A 21,739-nucleotide genomic window follows, 5' to 3' on the forward strand; every position below is an offset into this window, starting at 1 on the left:
TCAGCAGGACAGAGGATACTAACAGTTTTAGAAGGTAAAATTATGGGAAAAGGATCAAGAGGCAAAAAACGAAGGACATGGCTTGAAGATATAAGATCATGGACAGGATCACATGGCTATACAGAAACAAAAAGGAAAGCCACCAACAGAGAGAACTGGAAGGACATAGTGCTGCACCCTCTCACTGAGGAAGCTACATGAAGAAGAACATCATCTGCATAAAATAAAGCTGATGTTATACTCCTCGGTACAAGTCTGCAGGATTCTTTAACTAAATTAAATAGCTGCCTAAGTAAATTGCATAATTAGACATCATAATTAGTTTTGAGATTATGACTTTGTTTATTTAAAGTATTACTAACAGAAAATCTTGATTTGATAAAATTTTGACATTTTTTAATTATTCAAATTTTCTCTACCTGCATGTGTTATTTTGCATGAAAAATATGTACAAATAACTAGATGGGACTGCAGTGGCCTTCTCCTTTAGCTAATTTCTTTGTTCTCTAAGTTTAATATAGAAACACAGCAGTATGCAAATCTAGTCTGGATGCACTTTATAGGTGTGTTTGCTATTTAGGCCTAGACAAATACACTAAAAATCAATCTAGGCTCAGTAATATGTATTCATTTTTAGTGCATTTGTCAGCCTCCTAAAATATACTTCATGATTTTTGCCATAAAAAACCAAATAACTGCTACACATTCTGAGTACATCTTTCAAATGGTTCATTATCTTTTTTTTTTTTTTTTTTTTATAATTTATAAAAAAGCTAACACGCACAAGAAAATACTTAAAACAATCACATCATCGTCCAGCCCAACAGTACAGTATTCTCAAACATTAACAGCCAGAGCTGTCCGTTCCAGTAATACAACTCTAGCTGAGAACTCGCTTATCCCCTATACATATTTAGCCAATGTCTACAGCTCCTGTGAAATACATAAAATGCTACTGCATAACCACCTAATCCCAACCTCCTTGATGCACTAGACCAAAGCAAAACTCTTTCCATCTCCTGTATCCAGGATACTTGTCAAAAGATAGCCAGTGTTAAATATAATTGTTACACTATTATTAAATACCACACATCAGATTAACAAATCTCATCCATTAACCCAAAGACAAACTCTATTCATATTGAAGACTATATAAAGTATCCTGTTCTTGCAATTATAGACCCACAGGAAGCTCTGTTATCATCTGCTTTAGAAGAATATATGAAATACATTTGCTGTTGTCATTATGACATAACCTTATTTATTTTACTCATATTGTCTTGTGTTAATATCATTAAATAGTAAGGTAAATAGCTGCCAACACCTAATCCTTTTCTATATGTTCTTTTTCATAAACTTAATTTGTGTTATAATTAGCCATAGTCAACTGTTCATGTTAGCACAAAGTGTTTTTTTGCCTGGCTTGTAAAGGAGGTGGGGATAAGTTTCTAGGTAAGAAAACCCTGCCACCTGAGTATCTAATTTAATACAATCACAAGCATGGCTTGACATTTGAAGTGACTTGGATTTGAATCCCATCTAGGATGTCAGGAACTTTTATAAGGGCTTTTCAATTTAGCTGATTTTAGCAGATCTGATACAGAAGTGGCAGAATTTTTCTTCCTGGAAACTCAGCTTTTCATCCACAAAAGAGGTAAACCAGCCAGAGAATATGCAAAATAAACATTTAGAGCAGAAAGTCAGAATGATTCATCATTTTGAATGATTAAAAACAAATAAATTTTACAATTGAGATAGGAAGTTTCATGCCTAAAAATGGGTTAGAAAGATACATGCATCCATAAATATCACTTAATTAGAAAATAAAAATCCTCTAGCTCAATCTGTATCAACAATGCTCTTTGATTAGAGTGACCTGGATTTGAATCTTATCTAGGACACAAAGAATCTTCATCAAAACTTCTCAAATGAAGGAGAGTTAGCTGGTATCATATGGAGGTGACAGAATTTTTCCTCCCAGAAATGGATTTTTCATTCCACAAAATAGGCAAGCAGCCAGAAGAAAACACACACACACACACACAAATTTACAGATATAGCAGACATTAACTTGTACTATATTAAGTATTAATATTAATTCATCCACCACCCCCCCTTTTCTGTGATGTTGATTGATCCATTAAAGTTCTTCACTAACATAAATAATGAACGCAAGTCTGAATCATCTCTTGAAATTTTTTAATTATAACAAACTAGCTCTTTTTCTACTATTCATTTACTCTGCCAGTTATTCACTTGACAATTATTTTGTAATCCCATCTTCCTTTTTGTGTGTGTGTGTGTGTGTGTGTGTGAGGCTTGATGGCCTGTCATGGCCAAGTAACATGACTTAGAAGTCATGTTACTTGGCCATGACAGGACATCAAGCCTAACACACACAAAAAGGAAGATGGGATTACAAAATAATTGTCAAGTGAATAACTGGCAAAGTAAATGAATAGTAGAAAAAGAGCTAGTTTGTTATAATTAAAAAATTTCAAGAGATGATTCAGACTTGCGTTCATTATTTATGTTAGTGAAGAACTTTAATGGATCAATCAACATCACAGAAAAGGGGCAGTGAATATTTTAATCCAATTTTTTTGCTTCAGAGTAACTAAGGCATTTTCAAGGATAAAGATGACAAGACAAACTTGTCATCAGAATATCAAACAAGTTTTCAAATAGTTTGCCCATTTAGCCATAATCAGAAGTGACAGTTTTTTGTTGAACATGGAAATTTTTTTAAACATGGAAATTTTTTTTACATTCATATTTGTTTAGGACTTACCTATGCTCTACAGAACAGGTTAGGAGCCTGTTCTGTAGAGCATAGGTAAGTTCCCAGAGAAAACTGTCATCCTAAGAAGTTTATGTTTGAAGTTTGAAAAGTGACAAATTATTCTGGGAATCTTCTTAGGCTCTACTGAACAGTCCTAACAATGGATGTAAAAAAAAAAAAAAAAATCTTCTGAACACCTGAGACTGTGTTTCCACATTTAAATCAACAAAAAAATCAGGCCAACTTTGACTGTGCCCAAGAGAGCATAGTCAGAATATTTGAATGCTTGCTTTGATGTTCTGTGTTCTTATTCAGATTACTTTGTTTTCTTTATTATAATTATTCTTGAAAATGTCTTGTGATTGTTAGGTAGAATATTGAATTAAATGAAACTATTCATGCTTTTTGTATTGTCAATTAAACCATTAAAGTTTTTGTATTAACATTCTTATGGAATGTTTGCACATCTGGAAACATTTCAAAAGAATTTGAATATTTATATGATTAGAATCAATTAATAAGTTCAACTCTAGAAGCATCTAAACACTATGATAAAATTGATAAAAAAAAATCCGAAAAACTTGATAATTAATAATTTAATTGCATATTATTAAGGGTGTCATTATACAAAACATTGATACATTGAAATCTTTCATAAAAAACTGATTTATTGGGCAACTGTTATAAACTTTATGAACACCTTTATACTCATATCTTTGTAGAATATTTTTACGGTAAAGTGTATTCATTTCCATTTTATTTAAGAGCTTTAAGGCATACTGCAGTTTGTTATAACCTTGTCATTTTCACAATACAGCTGAATGGTCATGGCCCTCTCCATTTCATGAACTTGGATCTATTTGAGTAAACTTATTTGTCAGAATCTCCACAAAAAATTACATGGGTTGACATCTGAATTAAGAGAGATGGCCAAAAATGCCTGTCATTGTGATGATCGGGATAAGTTTTGTTATCCCAATTTAACGAGATTATGTGAAGGATGAAGATAGTTGACTATCACAATAGTAAACCTGCATGTACCACAGGAATAGTCTACTGTAGTAAATTTTTTAAACATAGCATGGTCTCTTGGGAACTTTGGTCGAGAATCTTCAGTAGTTTGTTAATGAATGAATTTGTTATAGTGAGAGTTGACTGTAGGATGTAGAAAATCCAACACAGCATTTGCTATATATATCGTGTCATCTTGCTTAAACCACTGGGTATCTGGAGGAAGCTGAGTGGTATACTATGACTGTAAACTCCTGGTTGAAGTTTACAGTGTTGTCGAAGGAGTTCATTAAATTGTGACTTCACAACATTGTTGCCCACACAATTAGTTCCTCATCCATAGTTACCTCTTACTCGAAATTGATGGGTATGTTTTTTTCTCTTATTGTATGTTGTGCTTCTACACCATCCTGTACAAATGAAAAGTTTCATCTGAAAACCAGATATTGTGTAATACTGCATTTCTTTGATTGGTCCACGTAGCAGACTAAAATATTTTTTTTTATCATGTTAAAACAGTTGCTTTAACCAGTAAAAATTTGTACGAAAACATTTTCAAATCAAATGTAAGTGTTCATTGATCTGAATGCTAAGATATCCAAGCTTATGAGTTGCTTTTCTTGTTGAGTTTCTTGGATCATATCGCAACTTGAAGTGCTTGAGCATTTTCTGTTGAATAGATAGGTGTACAATATTTTTGCATTCCTCTGCACTGCTTTCTTATTCAAATTGCTGGGTTAAACAAAGAATGATGCTTCTTGATCACTAAGGAGATGCAAATAAAATTCCATATCTTCTTTATAATAGTTTAATCATTCTTTGTTTGGCATACAAAAGCACAACTTTCACCATCTGCTCGACTGTGAGGCATTTGTTGTTAGCTTCTTATTAAGAGAAAACTTATGGATCTGAGTGCTGGGTCAGAAGTAAAACACTTGACCAAAGACTAGAGACCACAAATATGAGAATCCTGAGAAAGATTAGAGGCTTGAACAGATGGCATCAATGGCAATATCATATTAAAAACGAGGATATTAGGAAAGAATATGACATTGTCAGCATCCAGGAATGCGTTAGCAGAGCTAATCTCAGGTGGTATGGTCACTTAAACAGAATGGGCGAGGAAAGATTAGCAAAACAAGTGTTCTCTGGTTGGCAGGAAAACAACCCAGAGGAAGACCAAGATATAGGTGGGTTGATACGCTACAATGTGCCTTAGACGACAGAAATATAAGATCTGATAATATTGGAGTCTTGACAAGTAACAGACTGATCTGGAGGAAAATTGTAGATAGGAAGTTAGTAATGATGTAAATTTATCATGTAGTACTATTATATCCTGTACACCCCTTAAGGGTACATGGCAGGAATTTGATGATGATGATAAGCATACAGAAAAGAGTTGTGAACACATTGCTGTTTTCTTGTGAAATTTCAGTATCTGCTATCTACACAACCAAGTTTCAGTGGTATTTAATGACTTTTGTTTTTAATCAATGATACAAATGTATCAACATTTCAAGTGCCACCTGTGCATTAAAAATTTTATCTATTTTTAAAGTGCTTACTTTAGATATTTATTTTAAAAAATTTGATAGTTAATCATTTCATTTGACTTAGCACTGCACATTAGACTATGGAAGTTACACGAAAGATTTATCTGCTATTACACAAGATCTTTCCAGTATCTTTATTTTGGATAACTCACCAGGAGCATATAGGGCTTATCCAGGTAAGCTGTCATTTGAGAATTTAAAGAAGAACCAATATCTTAAAAAAACATATATGAACTAACATGAAAATCTGTTAATAAAAATATTTCTTTATATATTCATTAACCATTTTTTAATTGAGGATTGAAATGAAAGGCAGTATGCACAATCTAAAAGAGTTTAAAAAATCTGTAATTATATTTTATATGTTTATTTCATATGCAACAATCATTTTATATTCACAAAATGTACTGCAGTCAACTCTATTTGTAGCATTCAATCACTATAGGAACCAAAGGAATAATTTTTTTATAGTGGAAGAGTTTCCTATAGTGAAATTTTTTTAAAATAATGCTGTAATGTTTTGACCTTGAATTTTAGTTTGTTATAACAATGTTAGCTATAATAGGATAAATGGTGAATAGTCTTGTTGCAGTATATATATGCAGTTTTCTGCCCTTCATAATTAGATTGCATAATTAGAATAAACCCAGCAGGCTTCAGACTTTCTTGCTAATTCAGATCTCTTCTTTTGCTTGTCATCAGTGACTTTCTCTCGCTGACCTCAGATCCTATCCATATAATTGCATTAATGAAAGTACTCTATTACTTTCTTTTGATAAATGTTGCAAGTTTGTTGGTAAGGTTTATACTTTAGCTATGCATAAATATATTTTTTAAGGAAATTACAACATGTGCTGAATGTTAATTACAATAAATTTAGTATTTCTAATATTTTGGCAAAGTCAAATTGCCATTATCAGGGAACACAATCAGTGTACTAAAGTGGTTGCTCTTGGCTGTTGAGCTGAATTTCTGAGGCTGAATGAATGCTTCTCAAATTAGGGGCAGTTTCATGCAACCCAATTTGTTGTGGTTTGCATGGTTTCCTAAGGTTAAGGCAGATTCTAGGAATAGTCTCTGGTATTTATATTTGCTGCAGTGGAGTAGAGTGGCCTTCTTCTAACATATCCTGTGGCAGGTGTCCAGATCATAGTCAGCAAGCTGTGAGTGGCTATAGTGATTGGCTACATCTGCTTTGACTCAGTTCTCACTATAACAAATACCATTATAGTAGACTTGTTATAACAAATCATCAAAGCACACTGGTTAATAAATAGACCCAGTGTTCCATAAGTGTACATTGATAGTACAAATTAAGATAGTTTTTTTTAAAAAATAGTGCCAAAAATCTAGCAGAATAATAGTGGCGAAAGCTAAGGATGACATAGAATCTGGAAATGAGAACATTTATATTGATGACAAATGAAGAAAAATTGACATATGAAAGTTCCAGATTGAAAGGAATTATTTGACAATCGACCAGAAAGTTAGAGAAATATTTACAAAATCTAAGACAAGAAAAGAAAAATAAGGAGAACAATAAGAGGCAGGAAAGCATGGAAATTTGGGAGTTATCAATGAATAATAGTAATAATAACAAGGTAAGTCAAAATATAAGAAAAAAAAAGTAATATGGTAAGGTGATTCAATAATTACATTTGAGCTTGTCACTACATCAAGCTTCCTGGGAGCTAAAACAAAGAATATTATGAATGCAATAGAAAAAAATAAAAGCAAAAGAGTTGGAAGTGCTTGTGGGCACAAATGATTTAAGTAGTAATAAATATAGTATGACAGAGCATGTGAAAAGACTGCTGAAAGAGGCAAGAAGAAAAAGTGAGAAACTGAAAATTGTCTTTATTATTGAGATATGATAGTAATGAGTTAAGAAGGAGAGGTATGATAGATTTGGATCCTACTTCTTGTCAATTCTTACTTTGGATCTGACATGATTACTATTACGATGTTCTTAACTAATTGATACGTTGTAAGTTCATTTCTAATTCAAATATAAAGAAAATTTATATTTAAAGACTGCGCCACTTTATATCTGAATTAGTTCAAGAATTGAAGATAAACCAACTCTCAACTACCCTTCCTTTATATGTTGTTATTATAGATACTGGCCGAGTATATTTAACCTTTTTATCACTCCCGCTTTGGTTCGAATATTTTATGAATGGTGCAGTAAAAGAGATTCAGGCAAAATACAACTTTTGATTAACAAAAACAAACATTTAATTTTAAAATCACAAATTTTACACTTAACTTCAAATCACTAATTAAGTTATTAGAAACACTTCAGCCTTCCTGGCAATACAGTCATGCAAGCTCAGACAATGGTAATTCTGCTATCTCTACTTTACAGTCTTCTCACAGTTCCTTAAATTCCAAATACAATAAAATTTTCAGTAACACTTCTTCACAAACAATCACTTTTAATTTTACACTTCGGCTAATTCTCCACAATAGTTACTGTTAGTATCAGGGAATTCTAAGATGAAACTCGCACACTTCTCTGTACAGAAATATTAAGGTTGGAATAATCTTACCGATAATCTTTTCTTCTTCATTTACTTGTACGTAAACTTTGAAAAAAAAATTGAAAAAAAAACAAAAATATACAAAACAATTTCATTCACAGTTTAACAATAGCAAATGATTCAATGTATAGCTATGTAAAAGAAATGGGCATGAGTTTTTGAATGTCTGGAGTGAGTTGGATGGTAGAAACAACTTACAAAAGAGGGATGGCCAGCACTTGAATGGATTTGGCATCATGTGCCTGAAGAAATCTGTTTACTGAAGAATTATTTACTGGAGCAAAACTTAATGCAATGAGTAAGGAAAACTGGATCATCTCGAGAGGAATGCTTAGAATGTGTGTTTGTAAGTTCAACCAGAGTGCGCAGATGTCATGTGAATGGCAATGAGTACATCTGGTTAAAGGGTGACATCTGTTATGAATCTGGTAAAAGGGTGGATTATCCTCTGGAAAGAAAAGAGAAAGTTTCCCAACTGAGCTTAGCAGATAGTGCAGATGTTAAGTATAGGAATGCTTTATTTTACATTTCCTGTATTTATAGAGATTCAAATTAACAGACATTTCAAAATCACCTGCAAAAATTCTGAAACAAACAATAAAACAAAAGAATAAATGTAGTATATCAGCAGTGTTTGCAATTTTCTTTTGTTTTATATTCTATGGCATTATGGGTAAAAATTACAAAAGAATTTCTTTACATTTTATTATTATTATTATCAACAGATCTTCATGCGGTCGAGAGACTCATCGTGGGAAGTCCCACTCTCACATGCACAGCTCATCGTATCTCAGCTTAAATGCATTCACTGTCTCTGCACTCACCACACTCTCAGGCAATGCATTCCAATCGCCCACCACTCTCTATGCAAAAAATCTACTCCTCGCCCCCTTGCTCACACTCATCTTATACAGCTTCCAGGGATGGCTCTTCTCCCAATCTCTCAAGATATTCTGTGAAAAATCTCATCCATGTTAATCCAGTAATTACCCCTCCTTACCAACAAACTCCAAACCCCTCTTCCTTCTGTCTACTAGGCTCTGTAATTTGCAATCTCTCAATCTGTCTTCATATTCCTGCTATATATCAATGACCTACTACAGTTCACCTCCAACCCAATACATAGTTTTTGTAGACAATAGCACATTACACTCCTTGCTTTCATTTGATAAACCTTATCCTACACAACTCACCTCAACCTACAGAAGATCAACCACTATCACCCTCATTTGCAATCTCCAAGCCATCCTACAATGGGGTTCGGTAACCTCATCAATTTCGATGATAATAAAACTCAGTTCTGTCCTATTCTTCATGAAAAAGAATGATTTTTTTTCCCAGTATCCTTTTTGACGATACCCAAATTTCCAAATAGTTTGAGATCTCTCTTCTTGGAATTACTCTGACAGCAAACCTCTCCTGGCATAAACACATCACAACCATCAGCTTCAAAAAAACTAGGATTTCTCTTTCACTCAAGATGTTACTTCACCTTTGAACAGCTGTTAACATTATACAAATCGCAAATCCACCCAGCTATTGAATACTGCTCCCACAAATGGGGGTGGGGCCCCTAAAAGTTCCCTCAAAATGCTTGACTCAATACAGAGGAGAGCAATTAAACTTATTAATGACCCATCTCTTACCATCTCTCTCCCCTCACTTTTGCATAGATGTTTGGTTTCTGCAATATATGTATTCTATAAATATTTCCATGGGAAATGCTCATCTGAAATAACATCAATAATTCCTCCACTCAGTACTAAGCTCGTTGGAACACGTGCAGATGGTACTGTGAAAGGATGCTCAACATCCTTTCACAGTACCAGCAGTTGCAGGGATGATTGGGATGCCAATCTCCATACAAATCTCTTGTGTATGGGCACAACATAAAAAAAAAAAATAAAATAAATTTAAAAAAAAATTCCACATTCCAGAGACCCAGAAACCAACTTAGTCAATCATCCCTGGATGCTCTCCAACATGTCATCATCCTTTTGAAAACCTGGCAACCAAATATGCACAGTAATCCATATGTGACCTTGATCAAAGTCTTGTACAAAGGAATCAGAACATCCTTTATACAAGATTGCATCATTTGCATAATCCACTGTCATCCTCACAATTTTAGCAAAATGTCCATGAAATTTCAAGTCTCTATCCACCACAACCCCCAAATCCTTCATCTCCTCCACCTCTTCCAAAATATCCCCACCAATCCTATGCTCTGCATCCCATCTTTGCTTCCCAAATTTTAAAACTTTACACTTTGTAACATTAAACCGACATCTATTTAGGTCCTCTTGCAAAGCTACAACATTGCTATACTTCTCATAACTCTCCCTAACTTTGCATCTGCAAACAACTGCATATCACCATTTAAGTCCTTTCCAATGTCATTTACATACAAATTAAACAACAATGGCTCCAAAATGTACCCCTGGGACATGCCACTAGTGACTTTTCTCATCTGGGATATCACTCCCCCTCATACACAACTTGTCAGACAGCCAATCTCCAATCCTGCACGCTAATCTACCCCATCTGTTCCAATTTAACTACTAGTTTAAAAGCCAAAAGGCTATTTTTCTGGCAACCTTAATAATAATGAAGGGGATACAAATCTTTTGATGTTTATCTGCCAGTAAGCAAATGTACTTGGTGTTGTACTACCAAGTGGTTACTTACACTTGGATTTGCCGATAGTTTTTCGGTATGAAACTCATAGATCTTAGTCCTAGTTCTTAGAGTTTTGCTTACTGGCAGATAAACATCAAAGGATTTGTATCCCCTTCATTATTATTAAGGTTGCCAGAAAAATAGCCTTTTGGCTTTTATTCTATGTTATAATATACAGGCACACCTTTATGGCATTCGTATAGTGAAGGTATGTAAGTTCTTTTCACTTAAACCTTGTTATCTTCCAGGTCTACCTGGAAGGAAAAATAAAAATAAAAAAAATAAAATAAACCCCAACAGGTTTATGATTATTAGTCCACAAAGGAGGGGGTAGACCTGAGAACCCGGGCTGCGAAGGCTTACGTCGAGGCGGCGCGGCTCCTTGTGGGCTGCATCACTCGGGCCGGGTTCTTCCCCCAACTCTCGGTTCTCTGGTTGATAAAGTCCACCTCAATATGGATCCTGCCATCACAGTTTTTTTTTTTTTTCAGTTGTAAGGCATAGTTTAAGAATAATCTAAGTTCCACATTTTAACAAACATTTTTCTTTTTTTTAGGGGTTACAAGATGACGTCTCCAGACACCTGGATTAATGTAATCTAAAGTTATGTTTTTCGGGTAAAGTGAAGTGTAAATTTTAAGTTTTTTTTTTAGAACAGGTGTAAGGAGATTATGTTTTATAGACCTTTTAGCCACAACCTTTGGGTTATACAGCTAAACAGGTTGACTGAGGCCTCTTTTTTACCTCCTACTATCCTACTCTACCTTTCTTTAACTTCCCCTATTACTACCTGCTGACCCTCAGCAATCTTTATACTCCAAAGGCCGATGATGAAAGACATGAACTCCCATTCTACCTACTCACTAATGAGACCTCAAAAAAGGTTGAAACCAGTCTGGGTAGTGACCTCTCCTCATAATGTAATTCCAGTATTACATCCCCTAGGGGCTGCGTTTTTACATTATGAGAAAATATCAAGGATAGCGAGGGAGCTTGCTCCACCTTTGATACGAGTTGCCTTGGTGTTGTACTACCAAGTGGTTACTTACACTTGGATTTGCCGATAGTTTTTCGGTATGAAACGCATAGATCTTAGTCCTAGTTCTTAGAGTTTTGCTTACTGGCAGATAAACATCAAAGGATTTGTATCCCCTTCGTTATAACTACTAGTTTGTCATGTGGTAATCTATTAAAAGCCTTTGCAAAATCTAAATATATATGCATGCTCATTTACCAATGTATATGTCACCTTGTTATAATAAGTAAGCAGATTGCTAAAACACGATCTTCCTTTAGCAAATCCATGCTATTCATTCAAGAGAATTCTACTGCTGTCCACCCAGTTCTGAATCCTTTTCCTCACTAACTTCTCAAACACTTTGACCATAACTCCAGCCTATAATTTGAAGCCTTAGTCTTATCACCTTCTTTATGAAGCGGAACAATTTTGCCATCTTTCTATTCCTTTGGAAGCTGGGCTAATATAAGACTCGTGTTGAAAATGTACATTAAAGGTATTGTTCCCTGGAACATTCCCTCAAGACATGCAATGATATACCATGAAGTCCCATGGCCTTGTTGACATCAAGTTTACTCAATTCCTCATATACCTCCTGCTCACTCACCATCAGTGGTTCCTCCTCCATTCCCACCGCTTTCAAGTTTTGTATTATGTTACAATTACACGGATGGAATTCTTTAATGAACTGTTCATTTAACACCTTTACAGTTCCAACAATAGTATCCATTGCAAATAAGACAAAAGAATTCACCTGCAGGAAGGAACTGTTAATACAAAAGTGTCAAGAACATCACATTCAAGGAGTGAAATAATGAAAATATGAAAAATTTTTTAGTACTGTGGATTGACGATATGAATCAAAACGACATTCCTTGTTTAATGAAATAAATGAAGAAGCTGGTGGAAAAGAGTCATTTGAAGAAATCATTTGACTGAAGGAACCAATCTCATTTAAAAAGCATAATTTTGCCTCAATTTACAAATGATTCACTTTAGAAACAGTGGGCTGGAAACCTAATCACTTCATAAAAGGAGGCCTTTCTGAAAAAGTAAGGAGGTGACAGTATTGGGTTTGTAGCCTAAAACTGCTGGCATTAGTGAAACAGTAATAACTCTAATCGAGCATGATGGGTATAGTATTTTTGTTAACTCCCTGGTGTGTGTGCACACACATACATATATATATATATGTAGGGGAGGGGGTAGAAAGTTCTGATAAACACCTAGAACAAAAATGATATTAAAGCAACTGATATAACCACAAGAAAGAACATAAAGGATATAAGAATGTAAGAACATAAGTTACCTTCATAACTCTGCTACTAGTATGTTCTTTCTTGTGGTTATATCAGTTGCTTTAATATCATTTTGTTCTAGGTGTTTATCAGACATTTCTAGACCCCCTCGTATTACATCCACCATGGCTAGTTAGGTGGTTAATATTTTCAGTAATGGATATGCATTATAAAATTTGAAGACAACGACAAAGGTTAAACAATATGAAAGATTGTTGGGTACATAAGGTAAAGCTACATTTTATGTGAAACCCCCCCCCCACACACACACACAAAAGGATGTAAATCTACTGTGCATTTTATCATAGATGGGCTATACTTATCAGATAGCCAAAAACATTATGAAGAAATGAACTAAAAAAAAATAAGAATTTTAAAGAGCTTGAAAATAGGAATGGAGTGGAATATCATTCCATTTAATGGAACATGGTTTCATTAAACCATGAGGCAAGCTCACAGTTATCTCTGTTCCACATCTGATAACATTTTAAAACAAAATGGCCAGCACCTGTCATGTTGCTGGCTTGCCGTGTATGTATCAGGTTTTGCATTCCTTTTTATTCTTTGTTTTTATCTCTTTAAAATTCTTAGTTAAAATTCGTGTTTTTGACTACGTGATAAGTATATCTATGCTCAGACTATTGGTTCTTCAATTGTTGAATTACAAAGCAGGAAGTTATGACCAGGTGAGGAAAATACTAGGTTCAATCACATGGTATTAGTTGTTAGATGGAAAGGATATTGGCAGTGCATGGAGCATTTAAAAAATATATCAGTGATGCAGTATCAAAATATGCCTCTAGAGTTCAAAGAATAAACAGGATGGGAGTGAAATGGGTGTGTATAGAAAATGATCTAGAAGGAATACTGCATACATAAGGATGATGTAAGTTTATGAAAATTATAATCAGCAGGTAAGCAAAAGAGTTACAACTATTGTATGAAAGTTAAGTCTCAGTATAAAAAGAAACTGGCTCTGGCTAAAGATAACCCATAAGAATTCTGTCGTTATGTTGCAAGTGAAAGAAAGAATGAATGCAAAAGAACAAACAACTACTGAATGTGGATGGTATGCAGGTGACAGATGCAGAAAAGATTGTTCAACTATGAGTGTATTTTGTTAAGAACTATCAACCCGTTGTATGCAACATTGATCTCACTGCTACCTCTTCAATGAGGAAGAGATACTAAACCTGTTGCATAAATTGAATAAGAATTTGGCAATAGGGACACAGATGCTAAAAGAGTTTAGCTGAACTAGCTTCCTTTCACCAGGCTGTATAATTTGAGCCCCTCAGAGGGAAGATTGGCCAGGAGTGAAAAGAATGCATGATGATCCCATTGCACAAGGGTAGTGCAATGACTGATGTATCCAGCTCTTGACCATCACACCACTCTGAAGTGGTGGTGAAGATTTTGGAAAAGTTAGAGCTCATATACAGAAATGAGTTGACAGAGAATCTATACTTTGCAATGAACAGTATGGGTTTACTAAGGAAAGCTTGTGTTTTTGCTGAGGCTTTGGACAGGATGTGGCATAGAAGACTTGCATAAATTGGAGAATGAGATTGAATTATAAAATATTAGATAGTTGACTGACAGATATCAAAAAGTGGTATGTGCAGGATGTGAGCCTCCAAGATTTAATATGACCATTAATGTACTACAGGAGTTCAAGCCTTGGTCCATTATTATTCATTCTTTCATGGCATTGGGAAGATTTGACAGTTAACATATAGCTGTTTACTGATGATGCAAAGATAGGCAGGATGATCAGAAATGCAGTGCTTATAGAATGATTTTAAGAGGCTGAAATTGTGGGCGTGTGAAAATGGTTATTAGTTCAATGTTAAGTGTAAAGTTATACAATTTGATGTAATGAAATATCCAATGCAAATTATGTCGGTAGGATTATGCTATAAGAAACTGATCAGGCTATTATTTTGGAGTTTTGGGAAGTTTTGAGAAATTGAAGTTCAAGAGCCATATAGCAAAGACTATGAATACAATTTAGAGAATAATTTCAGTGCTGAAACGAACATTGACATGTAAAGATAAGGAAGTCACTTTGCTTCTTTACATGGCCCTGATACGACCTCACCTGGACTAAGGTGCTCAGATCTTGTCTCCTAGTTTCCAAGATAATGCATGTACAGTTGAGAGGATGGAAATGACATTGTTAAAGATGATTTGAGACTGTAGTATGTAGATTATGAAGACAGGTTGAGAATTTGTGTGTTTCAAATGCTAGCAAACAAGCAAAAGAGGGGTGATATAACAGAGACCTAAAACCTTCTGAAAGTGTCATGCTAGATTCCAATAGATGGAATTTTTCCTATTATGGAGCGTGGGGAAAGGACAAGAGGGCATCCATGGAAATTGAGATTGAATGCAGTTATGAAAGAGTGAGAGCTAGATTTCTCTTGTAGAGCAGCGCATGATTGGAATGGCTTGCCTTTTGAGATGGTGGGTGCAGGCAGTTTGAATGAATTCAAGAAAAGGTATGACAGATAGTATGGGTAATATGAGTCCCTGGCTGTATGTAGTATTCTGGTAATAATAAATAATTTGAGCTAAAATAATATTTTGAAATTTAAATATTAATTCTTTATTTTCTTTTTTGTAATTTCACATTCTTCTATTTCTTCTTATATGTTTTCCATTATTCTTTGCATTTGTACTTTTTCATGTTCTTTTGTGTTCTTTGTTTGCTTTCTGCAATGCAAGTCCATTGTGTTCTGTCATCAGCGTATGATTTCTTATTTCCTTTATTCTTTTTCCTGCTATTTCTTCTATTGCGTTTCTTGCTTTTTTTTTCCTCTGCCTCTTCCTGGTTTCAAGCAAATGAAGTGGGGTGAGGGGAAGGAATCTTTTTTACCTTAAATTCACTAAAGTGAGCCCTGCACTATAACAAACAATTTTTGTAACAAGCTCATTTTATGTGACATAAAATGAGCTTGAATACACAATATTTGGAAAATTAAAATTACATGTAATGAAAATGTGTTTTTTACTCCATGATGTAAATAGAACTTAGCATGCAAATTAGATCATTAACCCACTGGAACATTAATCACATCTTTCTTCACAAGCAAATTAGATTATTTTGTATATAGAATGTCATTACTTAAGTATATCAGTAGATTAAAAAGCTATTGTAATGTTTTAATAATTAGCCAGTGCATATAATTATAGTACTGTATATTATGTGCAGTGCTACTGACTTTGCAAACACTATCTCGTAGCATGTTAAAAAGATAAAGAAATGATGCAGATAAAAGAAATCGGAATATTTCTTAAACTGTAAATGGTAATATCACACTGTTCATGATTTCTGATATTTGTTTCAGATAATGCCATCCCTATTAAGTCCTGGTTTTCTGATCCAACAGACACAGCTCTTCTCAATCTGTTACCATTGATGGATGCTCTTCGGTTTACAAGTGATGTACGCTCAGTACTTAGTCGAAATTTGCATCTTCACAACCTATGGTAATCTTGCAAATTTTATTTTGGTAAGATATAATGTTTTATTAAATTCCCCCTCTTCTGAGAGTAAGCTGAAGTTTTTCACCTATCTCAGATGCCTTCATGTTGCTCAGATTAGCCCATTTCTCTCCATACTAATGTTTTTTTTTGCATTATATTTCATGAGGTAATAATGTCTTCTTACTTGCAATGTTTCATGCTACTTCATTTTCATACACTTATAAAAATATCCATATTTTAATCCAATTTGGAAAATAATTATTTGAGATTTATTAATATATATATATATATATATATATATATATATATTAAGAAATTAATTGACACAGATGGTTCTATGAAAATTTGTAAGTGTTCACTGAATAGAAATTGGTCAAAAAAAAAACAGTTCACTGTTCAACGAATTACTCTCCATAATTCACTGAAGCTTATATTTCTTGTGAAATGTTTTAACATTTTCTTTAAAATTACCTGCCATTACTTCAAATGGAGATTTAATTACATAATGTTAGGTAATAGGCATTTCATTGATGATATTCTGCTGAACTGGCCATCATCATTCTTCTACTTTCTTCTGCTAAAAATCAGAGCTGTTGATCTATTTCCATATACTATCCGGCTTTCAGTCTTTCAAACTAACTTCCCTTTCTCCTACTGCTTCTCTTTCATTCCATCTACATTTGTTCTTTGGATTAGTATCTCTCTCTCTCTCCTCTTGTACTCTGTATGCCCTTAAAAACTTAGCTGTTTGAGAAGCACAACAGTTTCTTTTTATCTTCCTTAATCTCTTGCCTTTACATTTGATCAACAAAATTTAGAGCTCCTTTTATTTCCATGATTTCTGAGCTTGTTGTAAACTCAGAAATCATGGAAATAAATCTTGGTGCTTCGATCGAATTCAAATTGTTCTTCATGAGTTTTCTCTTCAAATGATTTTTCTTAGCCTCTTCTCAAGAATGCTTGCATAAATATTTCCTGGAATACCCAAGGAAATTCCTCATGTTGTAACTTTTATTTTGTTTTATGTTAATTGGTACATTGAGAGTTTTGTGATTAAACAGTCTGACCAAGCATAAATGGGGGAGGGTGTGAAAAGTTCTGATAAACAGCTAGAACAAATTAACAAAGAAAAGAAGAAATTGTAATAATTTCTTCTTTTTCTTTTAGAATATATAAGAAGACATATCAGAGGTTTTGAAGAAATTCAAAGAGACAGAGGTGAAGGCTGTCATGAAGTTTTTTGTGCTGCAAGAAAAGTCTGCAACTAAGATTCACCAAGCTTTGTGTGAGACTTTAGGAGACTGTTCCCCAGCATATCCAGCAGTTGCTAGATGGGTGGCCAAGTTTAAAACTGGGCATCATGAAACAACAGATGCCCCCAGGTCAGGAAGACCTTCTGATCACACCTGAAAACATCAATGCAGTGCATACCGTGATCCTTGATGATAGATGAATACTAGCCAAAAGCATTTGCAAAAGCTCTGGTGATATCCAGGGAATGAGTTGGGGTCATTATCCACCAACATCTGAACATGCAGCAGCTCTCAGCAAAGTGGGTCCCAAAATGTTTGAATGCCGACAGAGAATGTGCTGTCAACTCAAGGGATTTTTGGGTCATTTTGAAAAATCAGATTCAAATTTTTTGGCTCATATTGTGACCGCTGATGAAACATGGCTTCATTACTATGACCCAGAGACCAAAAAACAGTAAATGGAGTGGAGACACAAAGGTTCTCCACAGCCAAATCAAACCCAAAAGTCAGCAGGTAAAGTTCTTGCCCCTTGTCTTTTGGGATATGGATGGTGTAATCCTTACCAAGTACCTCAAAAAAGGTGAAACTGTTACAACAGCAGTTTATTCGTTAGCTCTGAAGGAATTGAAGTAAAAATGCCATGAGAAACTTGAGCAGAGACATGTTGCTTTTGCAGGACAACACACCTGCTTACACTGCTCATGAAACCCAATAGACAATACACAACTTGGGCTTTCAATGTTTGCCTAACTCACATATTTGCCAAACCTGGCCCCATTTGACTATTTCCTATTCCCAAATTTAAAGAAACACTTGAAAGGAACAAATTTTATCCCAGACGATGAAGTCATCTGTGGACTGCAGCTGAGGACACTGGTTTCAAGGAAAAGACTTTCTCAGAGGATTGCAAATGATGCAGCAGCATTATAAGTACAGTAAAACCCCGAAGTTACGCAGTAGATGGGACCAACAAAAAGCGCGCAAGTCGAATTCGCGTAACTCGGGGTATAATTTTGCATGTAATTTATATATACAAATATACAATTGGGACCAAAGGTTTACAAAAGCACCTATATTTTTTAAGAAATATAATCATAATTGAAGTTTTTCGTATATAAAAAAAAGAAAGTTATTTCGATGTCGATGGTTTCATAAAATCTAATAGATTCGTCTGACTGCATAATGTCTTTTTCTTGTCACGCAAAATTTTTTCATAGCAAGCTAATGATTTTTTTATTCCTTACCTTGTGGCTACAATTCATTCCTCGTTAGAATCTATGTCCTCCAAAATCTGTAAACCTTTCTTTTATGATTGTTCTTACTGTGGATTCCTGTAGATCGAACTTCTTTGCTAGCTCACAAATTTTCATTCCGCCTTCAAAATCCTTAATAATGTTGAGTTTTTGTTTCCAAAGTCAATGTTTTTCTTTTCTTGCTAGCTGTAGAAGAATCGGACTTGCTTCTTTTGGATGACATTATTATTTTTTATGTGATAAAATTTTTATTAAGAACATAACATTAAACAATCACAAGGTTTGTAGACTATAAAAATCATGTATGAATGGAGACCACGTGAAACACGTCAGTGCTTGTTCACAGCATGTGCGACACTGGCGAATGCGGCCGGTGCCTGAAAGATACGACTAGTGGTGAGGCATGAAGCGGGACGGGAATATGTACATATAAGAAACCGCATAACTCTGGATTCGCGTAAGTCGGGGTATGACTGTATAACACTTCATGAGAAATATGTAGAATAATGTGTAAGTTGCATAGTTCTACCTCGATTCCTTCATGGTAATTATCACAACTTTTCAGCACTCACCCTTTTAATAAGGCTTAGTTGTTAGCTGTTATAACTTATTTGAATTAATGTGCAACATGTAAGACTAAATAAACTACATCATTTATTAAACTGGTGATATTTCACAGTAGCTTCCTCAAAGTACAAAAGGCACCTGTCTGAGAGCATAATGCACTGACAGTCAAAGCACCACATCCTCTGTGGCTGGATATATATCTTCATGGCTGTTATCTAAGGTAATCTTAAAATTTGAAGCCTTGCAAATTTTGGATAAATTAATACAGCCATACCTTTTGAGATTTGGGAGTGCTTCGTTGCTGATGCAGACTCCAAAAATTGTCTCTGATGTAGTATTGTTGTTTTCTTCTATCAAGAAGATAACAGTACTTAATGGAACAGTACTGTGGGAAGGGTTTCCATTCCAACTTGCCATAATGAATTCTGCCTTATGTATTTCTCATGTTCTTTAATAAAGATTGATAGATCTTTTGATTCCCTTTTTGCAGTACTCATCTTTATTTTTTTTGCAGTACTCATTTCTAAGCTTTCTTATAATAAATTTAGTGTAATCCTTTATCCAAGTGTGAGCAAACAAAGTTTGCACCTGAAAGTATCTTCAGGACTGTGGTAAGGTGGTACAACACCAGGGCACTCCTTGCAAAGGTGGAGCAAGATACCAACACTCCTATCTCAGTATCTCCCATAATGCAAAACCATTGGCACACCATTTGGCAACTCTTATAGGTAGAGATGACCTACTAATGCTTCTGCCTGGTATCTCCACTTGGGCCTGGCTCCCACTGAAGAGACCTCAATAAAGGTTGAAACTAGTCTGGGTTGTGGCCCTTCCCTTAATGCATAACATTAGACATATCCACAAGGAGATGTGTTTTGCATTATGGGAGATACTGAGATAGGAGTGTTGATAGCTTGCTCCACCTTTGCAAGGAGTGTCCTGGTGTTGTACCATCTTACCCCAGTCCTGAAGATACTTTCAGGTGCAAACTTTGTTTGCTCACACTTGGATAAAGGATTAAACTAAATTTATTATACTCTAACCAAGTGAAAAATAAGCTTTCTTAGTTGCTTCCATTTTGCCACTTTCATATGTGGAGTTGAGGACTAGTTTGTGCAACAAGGGAAATACTTTTCTCTCAGAGGATTGCTAATGATGCAGCAGCATTGTAAAGGGTGTATATAATTATAATTGAATTCCCTATTCTTTTTAAAATCTTTCCATGACTTTTTTTGCTACTTTATTATGTTTTCTTTCATTAGCTTTCTTATATTTTCCTCAGTCTTCTCTAGATGTACTAACCAAAATCTTTCATTATTATTTCTTCTTTTCACAGATGACTTCTATAACCTCATCTGGCTGTCACAGTGTCCTGATTTTTCCATCCTTTCAGATAACTTTACCACATGCCTCTTAAGCTGAATCAATCGACATTTCTTTTCCTTCACTTTTTTTCTACCAAGATTGGGTTCTTGTTTTCAAATTAACTTTTAACTTTTCTTCAATAATATTACTATAGTTTAGTTTGCATTTCATATATGAGAGTATTAGATTTTGATTATGAACCACATATTTCATATCCCACATATATGCTTGTATTTTGGCAAAAAGACGTCAGCACTCAGATAACTTTTCTTCTTTTGTGGATGGGTGGGCATGTTCTTTATATTTGTATTTATGCATATTTTCTGTTGGAGTAGTGTTTTTAGTGATTAGTTCATGTCCTGAACAAAAATTCCATACCTCTTCAACAAGAACTATTATTATTTATTTTATTTTTTTTTTTTATGCCAATTTTCCTCTCTCATGACTGAAAAATACTCCTGTTTCTCTCCTACTGGAATCATAGACAATCAGTTGCATTATTTAATTTCATTGCAGTCGAATGAAGTTAGATAATGCAGTTGGTTTTCTGTTGATACATCATATGATGATTCCAGTCTTCATTTCTGCTCAGGTTGTTACTTTAGGCATATTTTCTGAAAATTAAGAAAGCAATTTATTATTACAGGATCTTAGCTTGACTCATTTGAATAGCAAGCTAAAATTTTTAAAATTTCTTAAAATTTTTTTTAAATATCTGCTCTCCAGCTGAAAGGCTGCGTGGTTCAAATCCCACCATGGGCATGGATATTTGTGATTGTCTTTCGAAATACCAGTGGTGGTCAGCGAGAGATGGTGTTGGTGTAGTTGTGGTCAGTGGGTGGATTGACTGGCAGATACAGCATTGCAGGTGCCCTCCCTCGATGAGTCTTTGGACTCCCTGGAGGTGTCTAATAATAATAATAAA

General features: G+C 34.6%; 1 protein-coding gene across 1 annotated transcript in view; it reads left to right on the top strand.

Annotated features, from left to right (window-relative positions):
• Dd (CTD nuclear envelope phosphatase 1-like protein dullard) overlaps positions 1–21,739 on the top strand; it is a 174,040-nt gene that overhangs the window by 143,907 nt on the left and 8,394 nt on the right. The window contains exons 6-7 of the mRNA XM_090415688.1: positions 5,414–5,525; positions 16,238–16,402. Of these exons, the coding sequence (XP_090271814.1) occupies positions 5,414–5,525; positions 16,238–16,383 (258 nt within the window). The 3' untranslated portion in view covers positions 16,384–16,402. The remainder of the gene's footprint in view (positions 1–5,413; positions 5,526–16,237; positions 16,403–21,739) is intronic.

The sequence above is a fragment of the Typopeltis vanoorti genome, chromosome 3 (genome assembly GCF_054136105.1).
Source record: "Typopeltis vanoorti isolate ZY-2024b chromosome 3, IOZ_Tvanoo_1.0, whole genome shotgun sequence".
Lineage (NCBI taxonomy): Eukaryota > Metazoa > Arthropoda > Arachnida > Uropygi > Thelyphonidae > Typopeltis > Typopeltis vanoorti.